Source organism: Bos taurus, chromosome 1, assembly GCF_002263795.3.
Source record: "Bos taurus isolate L1 Dominette 01449 registration number 42190680 breed Hereford chromosome 1, ARS-UCD2.0, whole genome shotgun sequence".
Taxonomy (NCBI): domain Eukaryota; kingdom Metazoa; phylum Chordata; class Mammalia; order Artiodactyla; family Bovidae; genus Bos; species Bos taurus.
The window spans coordinates 122,453,216-122,478,367 of record NC_037328.1 but is presented as its reverse complement, the minus strand read 5'-3'; the positions used below and the strand labels follow the sequence as shown (position 1 = coordinate 122,478,367).

The following is a 25,152-nucleotide window of genomic DNA, read 5'->3' as shown; positions in this document are numbered from 1 at the left end:
AAAAAATAAAGTCTGACACTGTTTCCACTGTTTCCCCATCTATTACCCATGAAGTGATGGGACCGGATGCCATGATCTTCGTTTTCTGAATGTTGAGCTTTAAGCCAACTTGTTCACTCTCCGCTTTCACTTTCATCAAGAGGCTTTTGAGTTCCTCTTCACTTTCTGCCATAAGGGTGGTGTCATCTGCATATCTGAGGTTATTGATATTTCTCCCAGCCATCTTGATTCCAGGCTGTGTTTCTTCCAGTCCAGTGTTTCTCATCATGTACTCTGCATAGAAGTTAAATAAGCAGGGTGACAATATACAGTCTTGATGTACTCCTTTTCCTATTTGGAACCAGCCTGTTGTTCCATGTCCAGTTCTAACTGTTGCTTCCTGACCAGCATACAACTTTCTCAAGAGGCAGATCAGGTGGTCTGGTATTCCCATCTCTTGAAGAATTTTCCACCGTTTATTGTGATCCACACAGTCAAAGGCTTTGGCCTAGTCAATAAAGCAGAAATAGATGTTTTTCTGGAACTCTCTTGCTTTTCCATGATCCAGTGGATGTTGGCAAGCTGATCTCTGGTTCCTCTGCCTTTTCTAAAACCAGCTTGAACATCACAGTTCACGTATTGCTGAAGCCTGGCTTGGAGAATTTTGAGCATTACTTTACTAGCATGTGAGATGAGTGCAATTGTGCAGTAGTTTGAGCATTCTTTGGCATTGCCTTTCTTTGGGATTGGAATGAAAACTGACCTTTTCCAGTCCTGTGGCCACTGCTCAGTTTTCTAAATTTGCTGGCATATTGAGTGCAGCACTTTCACAGCACCATCTTTCAGGATTTGAAATAGCTCAACTGGAATTCCATCACCTCCACTAGCTTTGTTTGTAGTGATGCTTTCTAAGGCTCACTTGACTTCACATTCCAGGATGTCTGGCTTTAGGTCAGTGATCACACCATCGTGATTATCTGGGTCATGAAGATCTTTTTTGTACAGTTCTTCTGTCTATTCTTGCCATGTCTTCTTAATATCTTCTGCTTCTGTTAGGTCCATACAATTTCTGTCCTTTATCGAGCCCATCTTTGCATGAAATGTTCCCTTGGTATCTCTAATTTTCTTGTAGAGATCTCTAGTCTTTCCCATTCTGTTGTTTTCCTCTATTTCTTTGCATTGATCACTGAAGAAGGATTTATCTCTACTTGCTATTCTTTGGAACTCTGCATTAGGAGGCTTATATCTTTCCTTTTCTCCTTTGCTTTTCGCTTCTCTTCTTTTCACAGCTAGTTGTAAGGCCTCCACAGAAAGCCATTTTGCTTTTCTGCATTTCTTTTCCATGGGGATGGTCTTGATCTCTGTCTCCTGTACAATGTCACGAAACCTCATTCCATAGTTCATCAGGCACTCTATCAGATCTAGGCCCTTAAATCTACTTCTCACTTTCACTGTATAATCATAAGGGATTTGATTTAGGTCATACCTGAATGATCTAGTGGTTTTCCCTACTTTCTTCAATTTCAGTCTGAATTTGGCAATAAGGAGTTCATGATCTGAGCCACAGTCAGCTCCTGGTCTTGTTTTTGCTGACTGTATAGAGCTTCTCCATCTTTGGCTGCAAAGAATATAATCAATCTGATTTCAGTGTTGACCATCTGGTGATGTCCATGTATAGAGTCTTCTCTTGTGTTGTTGGAAGAGGGTGTTTATTATCACCAGTGCATTTTCTTGGCAAAACTCTTAGTCTTTGCCCTGCTTCATTCCGTATTCCAAGGCCAAATTTGCCTGTAACTCCAGGTGTTTCTTGACTTCCTACTTTTGCATTCCAGTCCCCTATAATGAAAAGGACATCTTTTTTGGGTGTTAGTTCTAAAAGGTCTTAGAGGTCTTCATAGAACCATTCAACTTCAGCTTCTTCAGCGTTACTGGTTGGGGCATAGACTTGGATTACTGTGATATTGAATGGTTTGCCTCGGAAATGAACAGAGATCATTCTGTCATTTTTGAGACTGCATCCAAGTACTGCATTTTGGACTCTTTTGTTGACCATGATGGGTACTCCATTTCTTCTGAGGGATTCCTGCCCACAGTAGTAGATATAATGGTCATCTGCGTTAAATTCACCCATTCCAGTCCATTTCAGTTCGCTGATTCCTAGAATGTCGACATTCACTCTTGCCATCTCTTGTTTGACCACTTCCAATTTGCCTTGATTCCTGACATTCCAGGTTCCTATGCAATATTGCTCTTTACAGCATCGGACCTTGCTTCTATCACCAGTCACATCCACAGCTGGGCATTCTTTTTGCTTTGGCTCCATCCCTTCATTCTTTCTGGAGTTATTTCTCCACTGATCTCCAGTAGCATATTGGGCACCTACTGACCTGGGGAGTTTCTCTTTCAGTATCTTATCATTTTGCCTTTTCATACTGTTCATGGGGTTCTCAAGGCAAGAATACTGAAGTGGTTTGCCATTCCCTTCTCCAGTGGATCACATTCTGTCAGATCTCTCCTGAAAAAATTTGAAAGCATATTCAGTTCAGTTCAGTCGCTCAGTCATGTCTGCCTCTTTGCGACCCCATGAATTGCAGCACGCAAGGCCTCCCTGTCCATCAACAACTCCCAGAGTTCACCCAAACTCATGTGCATCGAGTCAGTGATGCCATCCAGCCGTCTCATCCTCTGTTGTCCTCTCCTCTTCCTGCCCTCAATCTTTCCCAGCATCAGGGTCTTTTCCAATGAGTCAGCTGTTTGCATCAGATGGTCAAAGTGTTCGAATTTCAGTTTCAACATCAATCCTTCCAATGAACACCCAAGGCTGATCTCTTTTAGGATGGACCAGTTGGATCTCCTTGCAGTCCAAGGACTCTCAAGAGTCTTCTCCAACACCACAGTTCAAAAGCATCAATTATTCGGTGCTCAGCTTTCTTTATAGTCCAACTATCACATCCATACATGACCACAGGAAGAACCATAGCCTTGACTAGATGGACCTTTGCTGACAAAGTAATGTCTCTGCTTTTTAATATGCTGTCTAGGTTGGTCATAACTTTCCTTCCAAGGAGTAAGTGTCTTTTAATTTCATGGCTGCAATCACCATCTGCAGTGATTTTGGAGCCCAGAAAAATAAAGTCTGACACTTTCCACTGTTTCCCCATCTATTTGCCATGAAGTGATGGGACTGGATGCCATGATCTTAGTTTTCTGAATGTTGAGCTTTAAGCCAACTTTTTCACTCTCCTCTTTCACTTTCATCAAGAGGTTCTTTAGTTCTTCACTTTCTGCCACAAGGGTTGGTGTCATCTGCATATCTGAGGTTATTGATATTTCTCCTGGCAATCTTGATTCCAGCTTGTGCTTCCTCCAGCCCAATGTTTCTCATGATGTACTCTGCATATAAGTTAATAATTCTGAAAGAGTTGGGAATACCAGACCACCTGACCTGCCTCTTGAGAAACCTGTATGCAGGTCAGGAAGCAACAGTTAGAACTGGACATGGAAAAACATACTGGTTCAAAATAGGAAAAGGAGTACATCAAGGCTGTATATTGTCACCCTGCTTATTTAACTTATATGCAGAGTGCATCATGAAAGCATGAACTTGAAAAAAAATGTAAAGGCTTTTGGTTTTTGCTTAAAGGTCACATTCTATTTAGTTTTCCACATTGGCCACAAGGTGGTGCTCTGATGTCATAAGTTAGCATGATTTGTAACGTATATTTATATAAAGACAAGTGAAAATAATAAAACATAATTTAATAATCTCATTTTCAAATATGCATTTTCAATTATCTAATCATTTATGCTCAGTAGAAGAAAGTTATGCTTTAATTTGTCCATTTCTCACCTGGAAGTTGTGCTGTGTGCTTAGCCACCTAGTCATGTAGGACTCTGCAACCCCATGCACTGTAGCTTGCCAGGCTTCTCTGTCCTTAGTGATTCTCCAGGCAAGAATACTGGAGTGGGTTCCCATATCCTCCTCCAGGGGATCTCCCCAACCCAGGGATCAAACCCAGATCTTCCGCATTGCAGGTGGATTCTTTACTGTCTGAGCCACTAGGGAAGCTCTGTCAAATATAAAATTCTCCTGAGTAGATGCAGGATTTTATATCATGATGTGATTTCCTTAAGGACTCTTTCTATCATTGCAGACTACTTTCCTAAAGGAAAAATTACTGAACTTAAACCAGTGCTAAGAAAAATGTCTTCTAAAGCTATTTTAAAACTTATTTTACAATATTGTATTAGTTTCTGCTGTACAACAATGTCAATCAGCTATATGTATACATATATCCCCTCCCTCTTTAGCCTCCCTCCCACCCCACTCACCACCTATAGGTCATCACAGAGCACCCAGCTGAGCTCCTTTCAATAAATAAATAAAATTACTTTATAATTAAGCACAGAGAAGTTCACTTCTTATTAAAATCTACATGATTTTTTTTTCTCCTTCTACATCCCTTAATTCTCTTTTGCAATCTAATATTTACTTTAGGATGAAAATAATTTGAAAGGAACAACCTTTTCCTTAAATTACTGATAGCATGCATGATATTTTCCTTTTATTTTGTTAAAACTGTTCTTTAAGTTGTTAACTTGCTTTGTATTGTTAAATAGGTAGAAATTCTTTTCTAATTTTTCAAAATAGTTTAAGTAATCAGATTTTTAAATCATTTTCAGTCAAGATAGAATAGCATGGTAAAAATAATCATTGTTACTTGATTTACCAAAAAAAATAAATACCACGTCAAAAATCAGCAAATAACTTACTTTTCCAAATGAATATTTTCTAATTTATTTCAATCTATTAAGAATAAAACTAAAATATTAAAAACAATCTTTAAAATTAAAAAGAAAACTGCAGGACGATTCAAAATTTATAAAGTCCACATATCCCTAGTGTACATATCCACCTTTCCAATTTTCTGTTTCTTTGTACTAGAATAACTTAGCAATATAGTATTTTGGATTTTTAAAGCATGTTTGTGTGTACAGTTTTCTACTCTTTCATTACTTTTTAGTGTATTTCTCTTTAAACGTAATCCAAAATTCATTGCTTTCATTGAAGAGCTTTATGTATTTGCCCCTGTTTCTCTCCAATGGCTTTTTATACAAAGACTCATACTAAAAGAAGTATGGAACTTGCTATTCTGAAACATCACAGATAAACAATGTTGCTTAACAAAGGCTGCTTTCATGAAGTCTTGAAGACTTCAATTTTCCAAAACACCCAGTATCTAGGTGTTTACTGAAACTGACTCTTAACTGATAATTTTGTTTGACTTTCTTACAACTTGAAGGGATTTGTTGTATGAACCATTCTGTATTCCAATGAATAACAGGCCCCCAAAACGTCATACAAGATAGGCTTTAGGGCTTAGCAAGCAATGAAATTAAGAAAGCTATTTCACAGACAGGAAGACAGGAATGAAGGAATATGCAAAGAGATTCTGCCATTAGCATGCATGGATCACTCACTTTGTATGTTAATTGTTCTCCATGTTTATTCTCTAGAAAGATGCTTGATCTGTTAGGTAAGTTACCAATAAAGGTAAAGTGCTAGTATTTTTCAAAAATAAAGCAGAGGGAAGAAAATTAACATATTGGACTATTACTAAAGTATCCATACTAAGGGAAAATATTCACATTGATTCCTATGCACGTTAAGAATTAGAAGAAATGCCAAGATTAGCATTTAAAGCCCTTCAGTAATATATGTACACACACACACACACACACACACACACACACTCATATACATGTACTCACAGTCACCAATACTTACTATTGACATTAATACACTTCCTTTATTCAAATTAAATTACAAATAGGATTGCTTCTTTCTTTCTACTGTTTTTATCTTTCTTTAAATTAAATATTAGTACACAAATATATTTTCATACTAAAAGATTTTAGTTCCTCAAAAAATTAAGAATTGCAATGATACGAGATTCCACTTCTGAGAATATATCCAAAGGAAACAAAATCATTACCCCCAAAAGTTGTTTGCACTCCCATGTTCACTGAAGTATTACTTACAACAGCAAAGATATAGAAACAACCTAAAGTGTCTATTAATCGATGAATGGTTGAAGAAAATGGAAAATATGATGTGTATACACACGCACACATATGCACACATTTGCAAGGGGAGGAATATAATTCAACCTTGAAAAAGAAATATTGCCATTTGTGACAACCTGGATGAGGCTCAAGAGCATTGTAGTAAGTGAAGTAAATCAGACAAAGACAAATAAGTGTGTTCTCACTTATATATGGAATTAAAACAACTGAACTCACAGAAACAGAGAACAGATTATTGGTTGCCAAAGCTGAACATGTGTCAAGTTACAGCTTCCTCTATCCATCTAATCCTGCCTGTTTTCCATCTTCCAAATTTTTGACCTACTTATGGGCATTTGTCACACTTTCACTAATCATGAATTGTTCTTTTTAAAAGTATACTTCATATCATTTCAGGAAGTCTGGGATGAGGGGGGACGTAGAAACTATGCTCAGTTGGTTGCCTTCATCCAAATTCTGGAAACATGGAGTGAGATTAAAATCGTTACTATAAATCACCACCCACAACTGTAAAGAATTAGGACCTACTTATGTCTTTCATGTGAAGTGTACCACAAGGACATTAAGCTGGCGTGCACTAGTAGAACTGGTTTTATAACCAAAGTCTGTTCTGAACAGTTGGTATCCATGCATAGCAGTACGTATTTAGAAGAGCACCCTTGAAGTACAATAGCATAATTCACAAATAATAAAATATGTCTTCTACCAAACTGATGGATAGTAGAAATTATTGGATATGAAGTGCTACTAAAGAGCAGAAACAAGGTAGAATTACAGCTCTTTATCTCCTAAATCCATCTCTCAGTAATTATAACATCTTGTTCACCACATTTTTAGTGACTGGGCCCATGCCTGGACCATAGTAGGGACTTGAAAAGCACCGCTGAATAAATAAATACATAATAAACCCATGTTTTGTCTATTTTCTCACTTGTGAAATAAATCAGATGAAATCCCTAGTCAGTCTAAAATTGAAGATACTACAATTCAATTGGAAATTCAATAAATAGTGTTCATTTAGTTTGGATATCAGTAAACATATCAAGCAAAATAAAATCATAGCTTATTCTATCTAGATATTCTTTCAGTCCACTCCACCATCATTCTCTTCTAAACATAAATGACAAATAATAAAGAGAACAGAAACATTTTAAATTATTTTATTTTTCATAATTTTCTAACACACAGTGTTAGAAAAATGAAATTTGGCACCATGACTTAAAACTTTTTTTCAAGTTTAACCTTTAAATTAAAAACAGTAGCTACAATGAGACTATTTAAACCTCACTCAGAATAATGGTGAAAAAAATCAAGTCACAAAATTGTGTCGGGGAATTTTTTGAAAGTGGGATAAAAGAAAAGTAATAAAAACAGTAAGAAGGATAAAATGGAGACTATGCTGTGAAGACAAAAAAGTGAATCACCCTCCTGAAAAAAAGAATTAGGAGGAAGACAGAGGGTAAAAGGGAAGAACAAAGGCTCACCAACTTTATTTTCCTGATATAAAATTCAAGTACTTAGAGTTTTATTAAAAAAAAATCATGTGTTACTATTAAATCTCAATGAAATTCCTTTTCCTCATTTTCTAGAATTAAAAATGACCCTGTCTTGACTTAAGGACACTTGCTGATCTTAAGTTGATGTCTGATGTATTTTTAAGAAATCGAAAGACTTGAAAGCTTTCCTAAATCTAACATCTACTAAATCTAATCCACCTTGGAAAATTTATCTGAAGGAACATAAGGCTTGATTTCTAAGGCAAATGTTAAAAATAATCTAATAATCTAAACAAAAATGTTTCCCACTGGATATGCACTTCAGTTGTATTTTGTGCTACGTTTCTTGAGGAAAAACATTGTTTTATATATTGTTCCTCATATTCCTTCAATAACCACCAAAAAAGGTCCAAATATAGGTGGTCAAAAAAAGTACTTATGCAATTGGTTGCATACAAAATCAGTCAGAACTCCAGTTTTCCTGCATTTCAAAACTTGAAATTTTCATTTATATCCATTTTGTCTACATGTTGATAAAATTCTTCCCACTCTTTTAATAAGAAAATATTATTAGTCTCATTTGTCACTTGTACATCTGTACCTGAATCAACTAAAATACAAATTCGGAAAATTGTCATTATTTTCAGAGACAATAAGTCATAGAAATAAATAATTGCTTTTACATTTTTTTCCTTTCTCTTCTTCAATCTGTATTTTAAGGCTCAGAGCAGACATTTAGAAATATCAAACAATTTTTTTCGGAAAAGTTTTTCAAATGTTTAGCCTAAAGTGAAGTTGTTCTGTGGAAGTTATTTAAATACTCCTCTCATCTTCTCAAGGACAACTTCAAAGGCATGTTCATGCCAGTCATCCATTCCAAAAGAAAATTCACTCAATGAAAAGAAAATAACTTAGGGATCTATAAATGACACAGCAATGTATCTTGTTCCATTTTTTACAGGAAGTCCTTCATGCAGATGGGTGAGTCTCCCTGGATGCATGAAACTCCAGCCTTTCCTTGGTGACTCAATAGAGCAATTGTACCTTAGAAATTTGCATCCACCTCCCTAAAAGGATAGAGAAATAAATGTATCAACTTATTATATTTCATTTTTAATGAGTGATAAAATTCAAATGATGCTATCTAAGCAGAATCTAAAAAAGAAAAAAAGATAAGGCAAAGGCCATTTCATAATGACATATTTGTTTTGAAAAAATGTAATATAGAAAAACCATAATTACCTGAAAATCTTCTCCCACATTATTGAGTGCAATGTTGATGGTAAATGTAGAAGCATCATGATGAGGGCGAAGGGAGCGCTGTCTTTCAGGGGAGTATTTTACTACAAAATTCAAGAGTGCAAATCCCTAAAAAAAGCAAAGTAAGCTAATGGATTTGCTTATCAATAAAAACATAAAATAGCACATTTGGGTAAAAACTGGTAGGAGTACGTAGCAGTGGTGGGAGGATAACTACCTTAGTATAATAGCCTGCAAAGACTTTCAGTGTGACTGGCGCAATAAACTCCCGGATAAAATGAAGCCATACATTCTCCAGACCAATTTGCTTCATGTGGATATCATCGGTTGGGACATTTTCATAGCCACCAGATATACGGCTATCCTGGAAAGAGCATTCATGACATCATAAAGTGTGGTCCATGGGCAATTCACACTCACTTTGTCTTGGAAATTTTTTCAACCACAAGATCATAATAGACAATAAAAATAACAGTTCAGTTATGGGGTACCATCTGCTTTAATTGCAAAACTATCAAAATAACGTAGATAACACAGCTTTGCAAAAGTATCAATGATGAAACAAAGTATTACAGAGTAAGTAGACTGCTTTCATATTTAACAGATATGTGAGGTCTAATGAGGAAATAAATACAATTGATCACCAAAGCCTTTCCATGTCCCCTTAAAAATTAATTTTTTGGTTTTTGTTTTACAGGGACCCTTCAGGAAGTCTTAGCTGCTTGATGGGCATAGATCTTGTTTGTCTGCACCTTGGACTACTACCTGTCACTGAAAATAAACTTTACCTGTTAATCTCCTCAGTTCTATCTTGTGGCCCCCAAATTCCTTCCATGATGGCTTTTCATTTTCCTACAACCTGCCAACTTCAAGTTCTTCCTCATACTTCAAACTTCTGCCTTCCTGATCAGCTGACTAGGTGGGTATATATTTGAGCAGAGGCATTAATATTCCAGAGTATTCCACTAAAATTCCTTGGTACTATAAAGGAGCTGGCATCTGTGGGTTCTCGGAGGAAAAGAAATACATTGAACCACCAACAGTAATGCCTCCTGCCAAGTCTTTGAATGTAAATGCAGTACTGAATTACACCAAAGGCATTCAAACAGATTCCTTCTTCCTATGCTTACACACAAAAAAATAGCTTTGGCAGTCAACCAGATAAACTTTGTTTTGGTATTTTCACTATAGCTCACTGTGAAAACACAGAGAATTAAAAAAAAAAAAAAAAAAAAAGGCCTTAGAGAAGAGCAATATCACACAATAGGCTTATACCCTGAAGGATTGCCCCATGTAATTGGAGATGAAATTGAGGCCCAGATAGATTAAATGTTAAAAAACAATTGGCAGAATTAGATGAAAAAATATAGTTCTCTTGACAGCCCTGGGTAGCCCCTTCCTTGAGATCTAGGACCAAGAGATGTAAGACAAAAAGGACAAACTTCCTCCACTTTCTCTAAATACCTATAACTCCTCCTTGCCCCACATATACATTTTAGTTCTTAATGTAAAATGACAACTTACATGATGTTTCCCACCAGACCACTGGCCATAATGCTCCATTTCTTCCACCAATTCATCACAGGCTTTTTCAGAAAATATAGGAAACCAAAAAACATCTGGACAAGGCTACGTATAAAACATGACACCACCATTAAGAGAGTAACATTTTGTGACTTTTTACAAACAAATGGCATTTCAGAAGTAATGTTCAGTATTTATCTCACTTAGATGTCTTTTTAAGAAGTTTGCCCAACAATACTGACACTACTGTTACAAACAATACATTTTTAAAAAACAATTTCTAAGACTTTTTTTTGCATTTTAACCCCTATGAAATCAAGACGTGTTCTTAGACTCACAGTTGGCTAGGCAGCCACTGTGATATAGTTGCTAATGACACAGGGAATGTACACCTGGTCAGATATTGAGTCTGTTCTCAACATGTGTCATGTATGCATCTGTATGTGTGCAAATGCATACACACATTTAGTCGGTGTTACATTTGTTAATCTGCTCTTCGAGACATCTGTTTAAATGATACATTACGATTTGTCATTGAAATGAAATGTTACTATTGTATACAGGGCCCTATGACATACAACACCTGTGCCTCAGTAAGTCTAGCAAAGCTCTTTCAATGTGCGTCATAGTTTAATTGGCAGTATTTTTTTTCCTTTGTCACAGTGAACAAGATAACAGCATCTCAGAATTAAAGGCCCTTTACATTCTTGGAAATAAGGTATTAGCAATAATTTGGAACATTAATCTAAACCAGAGTTCATTTTTGAAAGAAACCTCTTTGAGAAGTGATGTTTGGACTCCAATTTCTTCAAAGATTAACTTTCATTGAAAGAGGCTTACACCAGAGATATGTTAAAAATTTATTTCTGAAATGCTTATGACATTGGGAGTATGCTAAAAAAAATAGCATGACCTTAATATTAGTGCTAATTTTCATTTTTCTACATGTTAAACTATATGACCTTCAAGGCTGTAAAATTGGTAATTAAGTCACATGAACTTTACCTAAAAGACAGTTTCTCTACTTTCACAACACCCTCTGCTAGAGAGTATTACGTTAATAATATTCACTACTAATATAACAAAAATGCTCTATATATCATAGTAATTTCCAATACAAACCTGTTCAACTATATTTTCAGTGAAAATCTTTGAGTAATCTCTGTTTATATACTTTTCCTTCCAGTCCTATGGGGGTGAAAAAAAAAACATTGCTCAGATTAAAGCAAAAACCTTTCCACGAATACTTTAAAGGAAAATATAAAGTATATGCACCTTAGAAACTGCTCAAGCAATTTATAAATGACTATGTGTACCTGGAGAACTATCAATAACCTCAGATATGCAGATGACACCACCCTTATGGCAGAAAGTGAAGAGGAACTCAAAAGCCTCTTGACGAAGGTGAAAGTGGAGAGTGAAAAGTTGGCTTAAAGCTCAACATTCAGAAAACGAAGATCATGGCATCCAGTCCCATCACTTCATGGCAAATAGATGGGGAAACAGTGGAAACAGTGTCAGACTTTATTTTTTCTGGGCTCCAAAATCACTGCAGATGGTGACTGCAGCCATGAAATTAAAAGACCCTTACTCCTTGGAAGGAAAGTTATGACCAACCTAGATAGCATATTCAAAAGCAGAGACATTACCTTGCCAACAAAGGTCCATCTAGTCAAGGCTATGGTTTTTCCTGTGGTCATGTATGGATGTGAGAGTTGGACTGTGAAGAAGGCTGAGTGCTGAAGAATTGATGCTTTTGAAGTGTGGTGTTGGAGAAGACTCTTGAGAGTCCCTTGGACTGCAAGGAGATCCAACCAGTCTAATCTGAAGGAGATCAGCCCTGGGCTTTCTTTGGAAAGAATGATGCTAAAGCTGAAACTCCAGTACTTTAGCCACCTCATGCGAAGAGTTGACTCATTGGAAAAGACTCTGATGCTGGGAGGGATTGGGGGCAAGAGGAGAAGGGGATGACAGAGGATGAGATGGCTGGATGGCATCACTGACTCGATGGACATGAGTCTGAGTGAACTCCGGGAGTTGGTGATGGACAGGGAGGCCTGGCGTGCTGCGATTCATGGGGTCACAAAGAGTCGGACGCGACTGAGTGACTGATCTATCTACATGTAATAGACAAAATAGAAACTTTGAGAAACCAGAGTTTATGTTTTCTAAACTTTGCCTGATTTTTTTGTATGTTTAAAACATTCTGTGAAATGCAAATTTTTATTTATGCAGATTTATAACTCTATGTTAAATTCTGAGTAATCTTATAGTGTCTATATTTGTATGCTATATTCTATGGATATACATGAGTTGTGTGTGCTTAGTCATGTCCGACAGTAGCCCACCAGGCTCCTCTGTCCGTGGGGATTCTCCAGGTAAGGATAATGGAGTGGGCTGCCATGTCCTCCTCTAGGACATTTATACATAGGTGTAGGCAAATACATGTTTTTAAAAGTGAAAGATAGGGAAAATAACTCTAGCAACAAACATTTTTAAAAATTAGCAAATTAATCAACTTGGCCTTGCTTATATACTTTTATAGTGAATTACTCTAAAATAATTTTGATTTTTTAAATATATTCAAAATGTGTATTTTCACTTTAGATTAGTATCAAAGAATGTTCAATGGGGTTACTAACATTATCATAACTTTCAGTTAACTGAAATTAAGGTTTAAGACCATGTATTGAAAAATCGATCCTCTTTATACTAACTCATGAACCTGAATCTTCTCTTAACCCAATCACTGACACACCAACCACACACTAAGATACAACAATTTTTATCAATATCAACTAAGGAATCTTTTTCCTGGGTTAAGTGTTTTACTTAAAAACCCAATATTTAAAGGGTATATCTTAAGATTCAATATCCATAATGATTGTTTCTTAAATATATTTAGACTATTTAACAAAATTCTTAGTGTTCTCTTTGCAACGTACAAATAGTAAGCAAGTAGGGAAAAACTGAGGTAAGGACTCAAAATAATTTCAATCAAAATATGTTTCAAAAATATTTGTCTGAAATATATCTTTTGAGGCCACATTTAAAAAGGGTCCTGATAATTAATTTGCCATTCTTAGTTTTACATTTCTCTGCTTATATGTAACTCAGATATTTTTAGATATGGAAAAACCAAAATTATCCTCAAATTCTTTAACAAAATTAATTTATACATAGTATGTCACTATAAGGATCGAATTACTCATTATCCCCTTTAATATTTTTTGGTTCTCTGATTCCAAAATATGGGGGGAAATTAAAAGTAAATAATCATACATAACATTTCAGAATCTTTAAAGATTTTTAAGTATTCTTTCTTGACATCATTATAGATTTTTCGAAGTTAAAGAAACAAGACCCTAAGATTTTACATTAAAGCATTGATATTAACTTTTTATTTTAGACTGTTTTCAAATATCATTGAACAAACTGACTTTATTAATTTTTTAGTAGTTCTGATAATGGGGTAATATTAAATACTTTGCTATGGGATATCCTTCATGAGACATACCAGTCAAGCTAATTTACCAAAACTAGAACAAAGCCATGGAAAGAAAACCAGTTCCGATTTCTGATATATTCATTGCATACTCTCCAAAGATTTTAAATCTCACACAAATATCTACACTTCAGGATATAACTTGGGACTTTTTTTTCAGGAAGCTAGTATTAGCCAAGAAATCAAATAATTGTATCTCTCAAAATACCGAGTTTTAGTGCCAAAGTAAAATAGGTAATTCCATCCTCAACATTTTAAAAAAGAGCCCCTTTTCAATTCTACTCCTGTGAAAGATGGAGATACGCTGCTAAAGTGAAACAGAAGTACTTTTAAGACACACAAAAAAGTCAAAAGATATTCTTTTTCCAGCAATAGAGTTTTAGAGACCATTAAATTTACTATTCCCCAAAGTCAGTACTTCTACAAAGTAAAAGACAATTCTCAACAGGTGGATTGAGTCTTCGTAATTTAAAACTTGACTACTAGCAAGGGAAAAAAAACATAGATTTTAGAGAGTATTTTCCCTTGAATAAATGTGTCATCTTGCCTAAAGAAAACCAATTAAGACAAAAAGGAATTAATTTCTACATGATTCAAAAATTATAGAAAAGAAATAATTTGGGACACAGTTTCCTCAACTTAAGACTTTCTCTATATGCTGATTCCACATCGCAGTTTTCTCTAGCTATCTTTAGAGTACATTCACAGAATTTTTATTTTATTTTAAAATGCATTTTCTCAAACTAAGTTCTTACATTTTCTTTCTGAAAGTCAAAATGTAATATTGTCATACATGAGCTACTCATAAACATTTTCTTCTGAAATTGAGACTGAAAATTTATTAGTGTTTTGAAATACATATAACAGAAATATTAGGAGAAATCAAAGAAACTGATAATTCCCTTATCCAAACTTAATATGTCTTTAAAAAGAAAGTCCTTAGCCAAGAAATACAATAAATTAGGCCTGTGATTACATAATTAAAAATACTTCTTTAAAGTCTCTTGCTGTATTTCTGTATTATTAACCTAATTGATTTATATCCATTTAGAGTTACAAAAAATAAGTAATAAATGAAGTTGAGCATGAAATACATACCACAGGATTTTCAAAAATCTGCCAGAGGTCATTGTTAAAATGGGAAATATTGTAATTAGCAGTTGATAATAGTCTTCCAAATTCGTGTCTATTAGAAATGTACATAAACACACCCTATATGCCAAAAAATAATAGTATTAATAATATTGGAGGAAAATATAAGAAAATAAGTTTAACCACAGGAAAAATTTTACAGGAGATATTAATTTTAAATTTTATCTCTTATTCAGGAACATGCATTTTTATTTTTCATATAAAACATGCATAATTTAAAATAAAAGTAAAATTTGATTAATTATGAATTCAGACACCACACAAAACTAATTGATAGCACTGACACTCAACTGAAAAAAAGAAGAGGAAGAAGGACTGTTTTTGTCCCTTTCTTATTGGTCCTAGATGTAGACATCAGGGAAAAAGAATTCCTGTTTGAAAGCAGAAATATTTTTGAGACATCAAAGTGCAATTAATTGTACCTCTTTTGGTTTCTTTTCCTTTCAAAGAAGATATCACATTTTTAAACAAAAATTCAAATGTCAATATTTTATCAGTCTATTTCATACTTTTATGTTCTGATGTTTAAAGACTGAACACAGAAATTACTCCTGCATTAAGAGGCAACTAAAGAAAATCAGTTTCTTGTCCTTGTCCCAAACCTAATAAATATGGCAAACACCATTAAGGTAGGGTTGTTTCTTTTTGTACCTGTTTTAATGGTAAAAGAGTTAGTTATTAATAAAAAGAAAATTAGTGAAGAGTAATCAAATCTCATTTTAATCAGGATGTACTTTATACATACTCCTACCTCTTCTCTCCTTAAAAAAAAACACTGGAGAAACTAGTGAAAGTGATTTGTATTTAACTTTTCCATCTGTCACCCATAAAATGCAAATCAGTCCGAAGAACAAAGAGTTGAATATCACACATGCCTACCCCCAACACACAAAACACACACTCACATATACAAATTCAGAACCAGTGAATACCAACAGTTTACACCAAACTAAATGAAAAGAAGACTCTTAAAGAAACTTTACTTTTAGGCAATATACAGTATCTAGTATTTTAAGTAAATAAAAAATAAAAGTAAATAAAAATAACACCTTTGGGGGGCTGAGCATTTGGAATGTTTCCGGAGTAGGGGAGTCTTTTTCCCTTTGTAAAGTCTAAAATGAAGAGAAGGATTGGGTAAGTTGACCTGCACATCCACTCTCTCAGATATTCTTAGGTAAATAAAAATAGCAGCCCTTGAGAAAAAGCTGACATTCTGAAATGTCCTTCACAGACAACATGCAGAACAAGCAAAGCTTACAGTGCACATAAAGAAACAACTCCAGCCCTTTTTTTGTTTTTCTGTTGGTCAAACATAAATCCAAGCTCATTCCTTAGTAACAGAGTTTTCATTAGACAAAGGGAAAAAAAAAAAATGTGTAAGAGAGGCCATTCCAGGGTGCGCTGTTGAGTCAAATTAGCCAAACATGAGCACACATTACAATCACAAGTACTGAGTACATTCAATGTAACAATGGACAAAAGTTTGTAGGAAAAACAAACATATTCAAGTAATACATGCCTTATTAAACTAGAAAAAAGTACTTGCCAACTTTCCTGATTTTACCATAAACACATTTGCTTATACAAATTTGAATAACCCAATTATTTCTAAAACATAAAACCATTTAAGTATGTTTTAAGACACACTTATACATTTTGAAAAACAATTTTCTACAATCACTTCAAGTTTTATAATGAAAATATATTATAGATTAGCAATTATCATTAATTTTTCACATAAACAGACTACATATTTTAATCCTTCTCCCAGTGTAGTGGTAAGGAACCTATTTTTTCAAAGTATGGGATTAATAATGACAGAGAAATATTGGATACTGACTTTAGGACAAGAATGTGTTTTTCTTAAATATGTAAATCATCATTTCACCCAGGCTTCATCTATTAAATTTAATTAGGTCAGATTTTTAGTATAGAATTTCAAGTTAAAGACAAATTCTTAAAAATGCAAAGTTGATTTGTAACCAATCTATGCTTATAATTGAATATCTTATTGTTGCCTGTGAGTTAGCCTAAGCCAAACTTTTTTCCAGTTGTTTCTGCAGGTGTTGCACAGGCAAATTATTCTCCATAATCGCTCCCAATATTTCAATACAGAACCAAAAAAATTGGCTAGTACTTACAAATTAGAAAGAAAAGGGCATCAAAACAAATGACACATCAACTGGTAAAGCAAGCCATCTTATAGAGACATTCAAGCAAGCCATCATCATATTCCCTACCATTTCTCTAGCATTTCGGCAAAGAGCCATATCAGGATCCAGTTTATCACGAACAAAATAGTTCCTTTCAATCATCTCTGATCGGAGGGTCTTTCCTTTAATTAAGTACACGTTAGCCATGTATGGGACATTCCATATCCCTCTGAAAGTAAAGATAAGACATTCCAAAATACAACAAATACAAAATATTTAAAGTTTTACTTTTATGGTTTTAAAATAAATGTCTTATATGTTTAAAATTTTGCATATATAAACTATGGAGTCAAGTTATACACAAACACATCTCATGATATCTAACATATGTACACACACATATACATGAGATTATTTGGTAAACACTACATGAGTGAGTGAGTGAAAGTTGCTCAGTCGTGTCCGACTCTTTGTGACCCCATGGACAGTATGGTCCATGAAATTCTCCAGGCCAGAATACTGTAGTGGGTAGCCTTTCCCTTCTCCAGGGGATCTTCCCAACCCAGGGATCAAGCCCAGGCCTCCTGCATTGCAGGCAGATTCTTTACCAGCTGAGCCACAAGGAAAGTCCAAGAATACTGGAGTGGATAACCTATCCCTTCTCCAGAGGATTTTTCCCCACCCAGATTATAAGCTGCATCAGTATCTCCCTATAAACTTCATTTTAAAGTTGATATGTTTGGCATTTTAGCTGTCATTCTCACTTTGTTGATCAGTTAGAGTACAATATCCTGATGGGCATTTATGATTAAGCACTTCAATAGCAAAAACATCACATCCAGCTCACACTGGCTTCCCAGAGCACTGAGTTTCCCTTCCCAAGTCTACACTCAGTGACCACATTGGACGCTTGAAATCAGCCACAGTAGATGTATTCAGAAGACAAAGATGGGCAAAACTACAAACCAGGGCATCTTCCAAACCCAAGAATCAGTTATTAGATATTTACCAGCGCACCACTGAACACAGCCTAAAATTCTCTTAAAATTCAGTCTTTCGAAAGTCATTAGAAAGAAAAGAAGAAAGTGAAGTCGCTCAGTCGTGTCCAACTCTTTGCGACCCCATGGAATGTAGCCTACCAGGCTCTCTCCATGGGATTCTCCAGGCAGGAAAACTGGAGTGGGTTGCCATTTCCTTCTCCAGGGGATCTTCTCAACCCAGGGATCAAACCCGGGTCTCCCGCATTGCAGGCAGACGCTTTAACCTGTCATTAAGCTATCTCAATTGTCTGTAGAAAAAGGAAGATATAAACATAGCTTGAAGTACACAAGTGATGGAAGACACTGTTTATTTCATCCTTCTTTCTTTCCCACACTTGTCTGCTTACTCTGCACATGACTCATTTCCTAAAAACAACAAAACAGAGGTTTCACCTAAAGGGTTATGTTTTGCTTTCACAGAACAGAAAGGGAAGATCCTGACCAAGGAAACGTAGTCAGAGATTGAAAGCAATATATATACTATCATTTTGTCTTACTAGACGAGCTTCAAAGGAAATGTTCAATCAAAAATATATAGTGTGCCCACTGAATTCAGAAATTAATCACTGGTATGGTAAAGAGTACACTGTTTCATACACACACACACACACACACACACACACACACACACGTTGTAAGATGTCATTCTTTCATGCATCTCTTATACATAAGGTACATTTTTCTATTAACTAAATCAAAAGCCTCTACTTTATTCTGTCTCTTTAGACAACAATGACAGGAAGTTGAACTAAAACAGCTTAAATGAAATATGTGTTCTCTATTTCCACTTCTGTGAAGCCTTATTTCTGCCACACCCACAGACAACATCAGGCATATGGTCTATACAAATCATCACAGAAACTATTAAAGTACTTTGAAACAACAGAATATGATTGTAATAGTATTTTCTCAGCTATCATGCTTCTTAACTGCAGCTAACAAAAGACTTTATCACATTTATATCATTCAAATTAACTATTACTGTTCTCATGCCTATTATAATTTTCACAAGTAAAACATCTCTTCACAACTCAACTGTTCAGCAAAAACTGTATGGTGTTTTTCCAAACGCTGCTCCTGCTGCTAAGTCGCTTCTCTCGTGTCTGACTCTGTGCGACCCCATAGACGGCAGCCCACCAGGCTCCCCCGTCCCTGGGATTCTCCAGGCAAGAATACTGGAGTGGGTTGCCATTTTCTTCTCCAATGCATGAAAGTGAAAAGTGAAAGTGAAGTCGCTCAGTCATGTCCGACTCTTTGCGACCTCATGGACTGCAGCCTACCAGGCTCCTCCATCCATGGATTTTCCAGGCAAGAGTACTGGAGTGGGGTGCCATTGCCTTCTCCATTTCTAAATGTTACTGCTGCTACTGCTAAGTCGCTTCAGTCATGTCCAACTCTGTGCGACCCCATGGATGGCGGCCCACCAGGCTCCCCCGTCCCTGGGATTCTCCAGGCAAGAATACTGGAGTGGGTTGCCATTTTCTTCTCCAATGCATGAAAGTGAAAAGTGAAAGTGAAGTCGCTCAGTCATGTCCGACTCTTCGGGACCCCATGGACTGCAGCCTACCAGGCTCCTCCATCCATGGGATTTTCCAGGCAAGAGTACTGGAGTAGGGTGCTGTTGCCTTCTCCATTCTAAATGTTAACCCTCTTTAATTGAGCTGATGTATCTGAGAAATTAGGCAAAGAACTTAATATCTCTGTCAGTCTGGTTCAAGTCAGCTGTTTGAAAAAAAGGATGACATTCTTCTTTATTTTAACCTTAGCAAAAAGCTAATTCAAATGTGATCATCCTTAAGTTTAAAAAATATCAACTTCTGTGTCTGAAATAAGTATAAATAATGCACACACTTGTTAGCAAGTATACTCTTTTCAAACTCTAGAAAATAGAAATCATACGGAGAAGAAACTTCTCTTTAAAGCAGAATACCAGCTATATCACACAGAAAATTCTTCAAAATGAAACGATGGAAGGTTTAGTTGTTGGTGTTTTTGTTGACTCATTTATAAATTTTATAAGCTATCAAACAACGTTAATCCTGGCCACTAAATAAATTAGCCAAATGAAATTCCCTTTACAAACTTTAAAGAATATTCCTCTTCTAACAACCAAAAGATGACTACCCATGGTAATCATACACTATCTTTTAGTATTAACCACAACTGAGAGTGTGTGCCTTTGAAGATTTACGACATTAAGAACAATTTTTAAAATATAGTTTTATACTGGTATTTGCAGGATCACAAGTGGTATCCAGGGTCTTTAAATTTCCATTTAACATAAAGGAAAGAGATTAAAAAATGTTTGAAAACTCAATATAATAAGACCATATCTTTACATAAAGATATTTCACATGAAAAGATCAAATTAAGTAACTTACACTCTATTCCCTTGAACAATATCCACATAATCTTCAGATCGAGCATAGTATCCATCAGGACTCAAGGCCCCCCAGAAGTTGGACCACAGTTTTCCATGACGAGTTACAAGAGGAGCAATGATCTTCCTGAGGAGAGAGAAACAAATTCAGATAATTATCCATTTTTTAACTTCCACAAAATTATGTGTTTGGGGCTTAACATGACACAGAAAACAATAAACTTTATTTAACACATACACAGTCCAAAAAACTAAAATAAAATAGAGAGGAATTTCCTCCCTTCACTTTTCCTTAAACAAGTACATTGCTGATTTTCAATCATGCTTGGTAAAAAGACTAATAAAAAAGAAAAAGTAATTGAAAACGTGAATGAAAGTATAAAAAATTTTAAAAGGACAATACTTACATCCAATAAAAGTGTAACTACCTTAATCGTTTATTTTAAATATTTCCAAAATTATATTCAATGAAATCAAATATTTCCATTGTTATTAGGCAGACATAACAGTCCCGAGTGCATTAAGGTAGCTCATAAATATTTCTGAATAAAAAAATTTATGAAGATGGGCTGAGATATTTGTAAATAGGCCAGTTTTCCTAAAGTTAAGTCCTGAATTACTTTAAAGTATGTTGCAATTTTTTTTTTTTAACTTTTATGATGGGTCGTGCTAGCCCTGGCAACACTGAACATTTTTCTGGTTTTTGACTATTTTAGAAAATAAAATAGAATAGCGCTGTCTCACTATTTACCAGGAAAGGAGTCCCTTTGAGACAAGTATGTGTTACAAATTCAAAACATGTCAGATTTCTTCTTAAGGAAATCTAATTTATAATGCATCAACATTTTTCAAATGAAGTAACACATTTTGAAATTCCACTAGAATTAACTTTAAAATGAACTAAATTGTAGTAGGGTGACACAATTTTGAAGAAAATCTCACACAACTCCTCCAAGAGGAAGGTAATAGACCAACTATCTCCACAAAAAAACCATTTCACGACACTCCAGTCTTGTGAAGACCAGGTGTGCCGTTTCTTTACCTATGGAAAAGTAACACATAGCCTACAAATACACTTCATTAAAAGTTTGTAGTTTATTTTTCCTGGTTCCTATTAGAATAAAATGCTAACCAGATACATCTATAATCTGCTTTGTTAGAATACCCACAACATTGGAAACAAAAACATAAATTAGAATCTACATATTATGTTAATTTAAGGAATGATAGTTCAAGATAACTAACAAGACCAAACACTTAATAGAAAGAAATCTTAATTATAATCTTAGCTGCCTGAAAGAGCTGGGCAAAGAGACAATGAAAGTGAAAATCCTTCTGCTGTGTGCCTCAATGTTTTTGAGTATGGAATTCTAAGATTAATATTGAGCAGCCTTAGATTCTAAATAACTGAATTCTCAAATTGACAAATTATACACAGGATGGGTTAATAGAGGACAGTAGACATCTTACATGTTTTAATCATCAAATTCAAAACAGCAATTTTAATATTTCATTGCTAACCATTCTATTTGTTAAGAGAAATAATTATGTTAATATTTGTGAACATACATAGATTAATACCTGGCACTTAATAAGCACTCATTAAAGGTGGGGGAAGGCAATGGCACCCCACTCCAGGACTCTTGCCTGGAAAATCCCATGGACGGAGGAGCCTGGTAGGCTCCAGTCCGTGGGGTCTCGAAGAGTCGGACATGACTGAGCGACTTCACTTTCACTTTTCACTTTCATGCATTGGAGGAGGAAATGGCAACCCACTGCAATGTTCTTGCCTGGACAATCCCAGGGATGGCGGGGCTTGGTAGGCTGCCATCTATGGGGTCGCACAGAGTCGGACACGACTGAAGCGACTTGGCAGACTTGGCAGAAAGGTGGGTTATTAGTGGAAATATTAATACTAGTAATACTATTACTGGGCTTTCCTGGTGATTCAGATGGTAAAGAATCCATCTGCAATGCAGGAGACCCAGTTCGATTCCGGTAAGGAAGATTCTTTGGAGAAGAGAATAGCTACCCACTCCAGTATTCTTAGTTGGAGAATCCCATAGACAGAGGAGCTTGGCAGGCTATATATAGTCCATGGGGCTGTGAAGAATCAGACATGACTGAGCGACTAACACCTTCACTTTTTTTTTCACTTTCAATACTAGTGTTAGCAGTAATAAATAAAATAAAGATTAAATCACTATAAGCTGGTATGTTGCTGCTGCTGCTGCTGCTAAGTCGCTTCAGTCGTGTCCGACTCTGTGCAACCCCATAGACGGCAGCCTACCAGGCTCCCCCAACCCTGGGATTCTCCAGGCAAGAACAATGGAGTGGGTTGCCATTTCCTTCTCCAATGCATAAAAGTGAAAAGTGAGAGTGAAGTCTTTCAGTCATGTCCGACTCTTAGCGACCCCCCTGGACTGCAGCCCAACAGGCTCCTTTGTCCATGGGATTTTCCAGGCAAGAGTACTGGAGTCGGGTGTCATCGCCTTCTCTGATAAGCTGGTATAGATGGTGCCATTTTCTCACTTCAGTTTGGCTAAATAAAAACAGGTACTGCCTAATGATAATTAGTTCAGCACTAAATAAAATCACAGATCAGTCTGTGGAGTAATGTGCATCTCTGAAATTTCTTTCAAATTTTAAGAACTTCCAACTCTGCTTGTAATAACTTTTTAGGTCAGAAGTTTTATGAAATTCTACTTTAAAAATATCTTTAGAAAATAAAGCAATTCCAAGTGTTACAGATAGATCACAATTTCATCTAGTTTTAAAAAATAGGACAAATATAATTAATAAACATTACATTTGTGATTGTAATATACTGAATACATCTAAATTTTAATTGGGTTATTTTCTATTTGACTTCTCTAAAAAATACAAATTCTTAGAATTGAAAGTTGTAGAAAATAATCTCTTGTGAGTTTCCTCAATTTGCTAAACACAGATAAGTAATTACAGCATGTCCACATAAATGCAGAAAATAATTATAATTTTAAAAATAAATTGACATTGAATCATATATAGTACCTGTTTTGTTCAATCAAAATTTTCAAAGTCCTTGGATTTGTCAAAACAACATCTGCATCCACACTAAAGTAATATTCACAGTTTTTATCCTGACGGCAAAAATCCCTGTTGTTGAAAAAGAAATAAAATAGGCATTAAATAAACCAAATATTTGAAAATATTGGTTGAAACTGTTAACATAAATCTCATGTAAAATATGGTTTTTCTAAAATACTTTTCTAATCAAAATAGTAAGACAATATCCAAAAGGGTAAATATTACTTTAAATTTCAAAATGGTCAGTTGATCAACACAGATGTTCATGGATAGAGCAACACTAAAACTTTTAGGACAAGTGAAATATATTTTCAAGCCATGAAATACTTTAAACCATAAAGCATCAGGTCAAATGGGCAATTTATAGTTCAGCATTTAGTCCTCTCTAAAAGGGAAACATACTTTATATTAATGTTTTTGTCAACAGAATTTTTTCACAAATCAAAATATTTTCTACACACACACACACATACTCACAGAGCAAAATTCTGTATATCTACAATTTAGTTTAAGTGAAATCTTGGAGGTACAAGAGTATAACTCTTAAGGTATTAATACTTTTTAAACTTGATTTACATGGAATTCTTTCCAAGATAATCACTGCCCTGCTTCTTATATGGGGACATGGATTATGATGTATGCTGTTCCTGGTACAGTCTGGAGCACTATCATCAGGAACACAAAGGAATGAACTACTTGTGATACATGACATGCTTCCAAGTATTGTGGTTTCTGCATCTGGGTTTCTTTATGAGCTCTCCTCTGTCACTGCTTATCCAAGTTATCATTTTCTGCTATTGACAGTATTTATCTCCATAACACATTTGTTTCTAAGCAACTGTCAAACAGGATACCAGATAGAAAGATTGTTAAAATTGTTCAAAAAAAAAATTAGAGGAAATTATTTTAAAATACTCTATGTATGGTGACAGATGGTAACTAGACATTGTGGTGATTATTTCACAACATATACAAATATTAAAGCATTATGTTGCACACCTGAGACAAATATTATATGTGAATTATACTCAATATAAAATAATAAACTAAAAAAATTTTTTTTAAAGCATCCCAGATTATCTTGGATAAAAATTGAAACATTTATACTACATGATTTCAAGATGAATATAAATTCTTGGTAATAAAGTGTGGCATTCATCTTAGAGCAACAAGACAGAATAGAGAGTTCCCAATCATGCATAAATACTCAGTCACCTAATTTAGGACCAAGGCCAAGTCAATTAAGTAGGAAAAGAAAAGCCTTAAATTAAAAAGGAGTGGGTCTCTGTAACAACCTAGTGGGGTGGGATGGGGAGAGAGATGGGAGGAAGGTTCACAGGGAGGGCACTTATGTAAATCTATGGCTGATTCATGTTGATATTTGGCAGAAAACAATAAAATTTTGTAAAGCAACTATCCTTCAATTTAAAAATAAATAATTTTAAAATAAGAAATAAAAGTAGTGTTGAAACAACTGGAATTTCATTTGCAAACAATAAAATTTGAC

The 25,152-nt window shown here is 35.2% G+C and overlaps 1 protein-coding gene across 2 annotated transcripts in view; it reads right to left on the bottom strand.

Annotated features, from left to right (window-relative positions):
• Positions 1–7,210: 7,210 nt before the first annotated feature.
• PLOD2 (procollagen-lysine,2-oxoglutarate 5-dioxygenase 2) overlaps positions 7,211–25,152 on the bottom strand; it is a 121,174-nt gene continuing 103,232 nt past the window's right edge. Inside the window, 10 exon segments of one of the 2 annotated variants that reach the window (NM_001101149.1) lie at positions 7,211–8,629; positions 8,805–8,930; positions 9,040–9,186; positions 10,347–10,451; positions 11,469–11,534; positions 14,950–15,063; positions 16,053–16,115; positions 17,244–17,385; positions 20,578–20,703; positions 23,610–23,714. In NM_001101149.1, the coding sequence (NP_001094619.1) occupies positions 8,474–8,629; positions 8,805–8,930; positions 9,040–9,186; positions 10,347–10,451; positions 11,469–11,534; positions 14,950–15,063; positions 16,053–16,115; positions 17,244–17,385; positions 20,578–20,703; positions 23,610–23,714 (1,150 nt within the window). In that variant the 3' untranslated portion in view covers positions 7,211–8,473. 2 annotated transcript variants of the gene reach the window in all.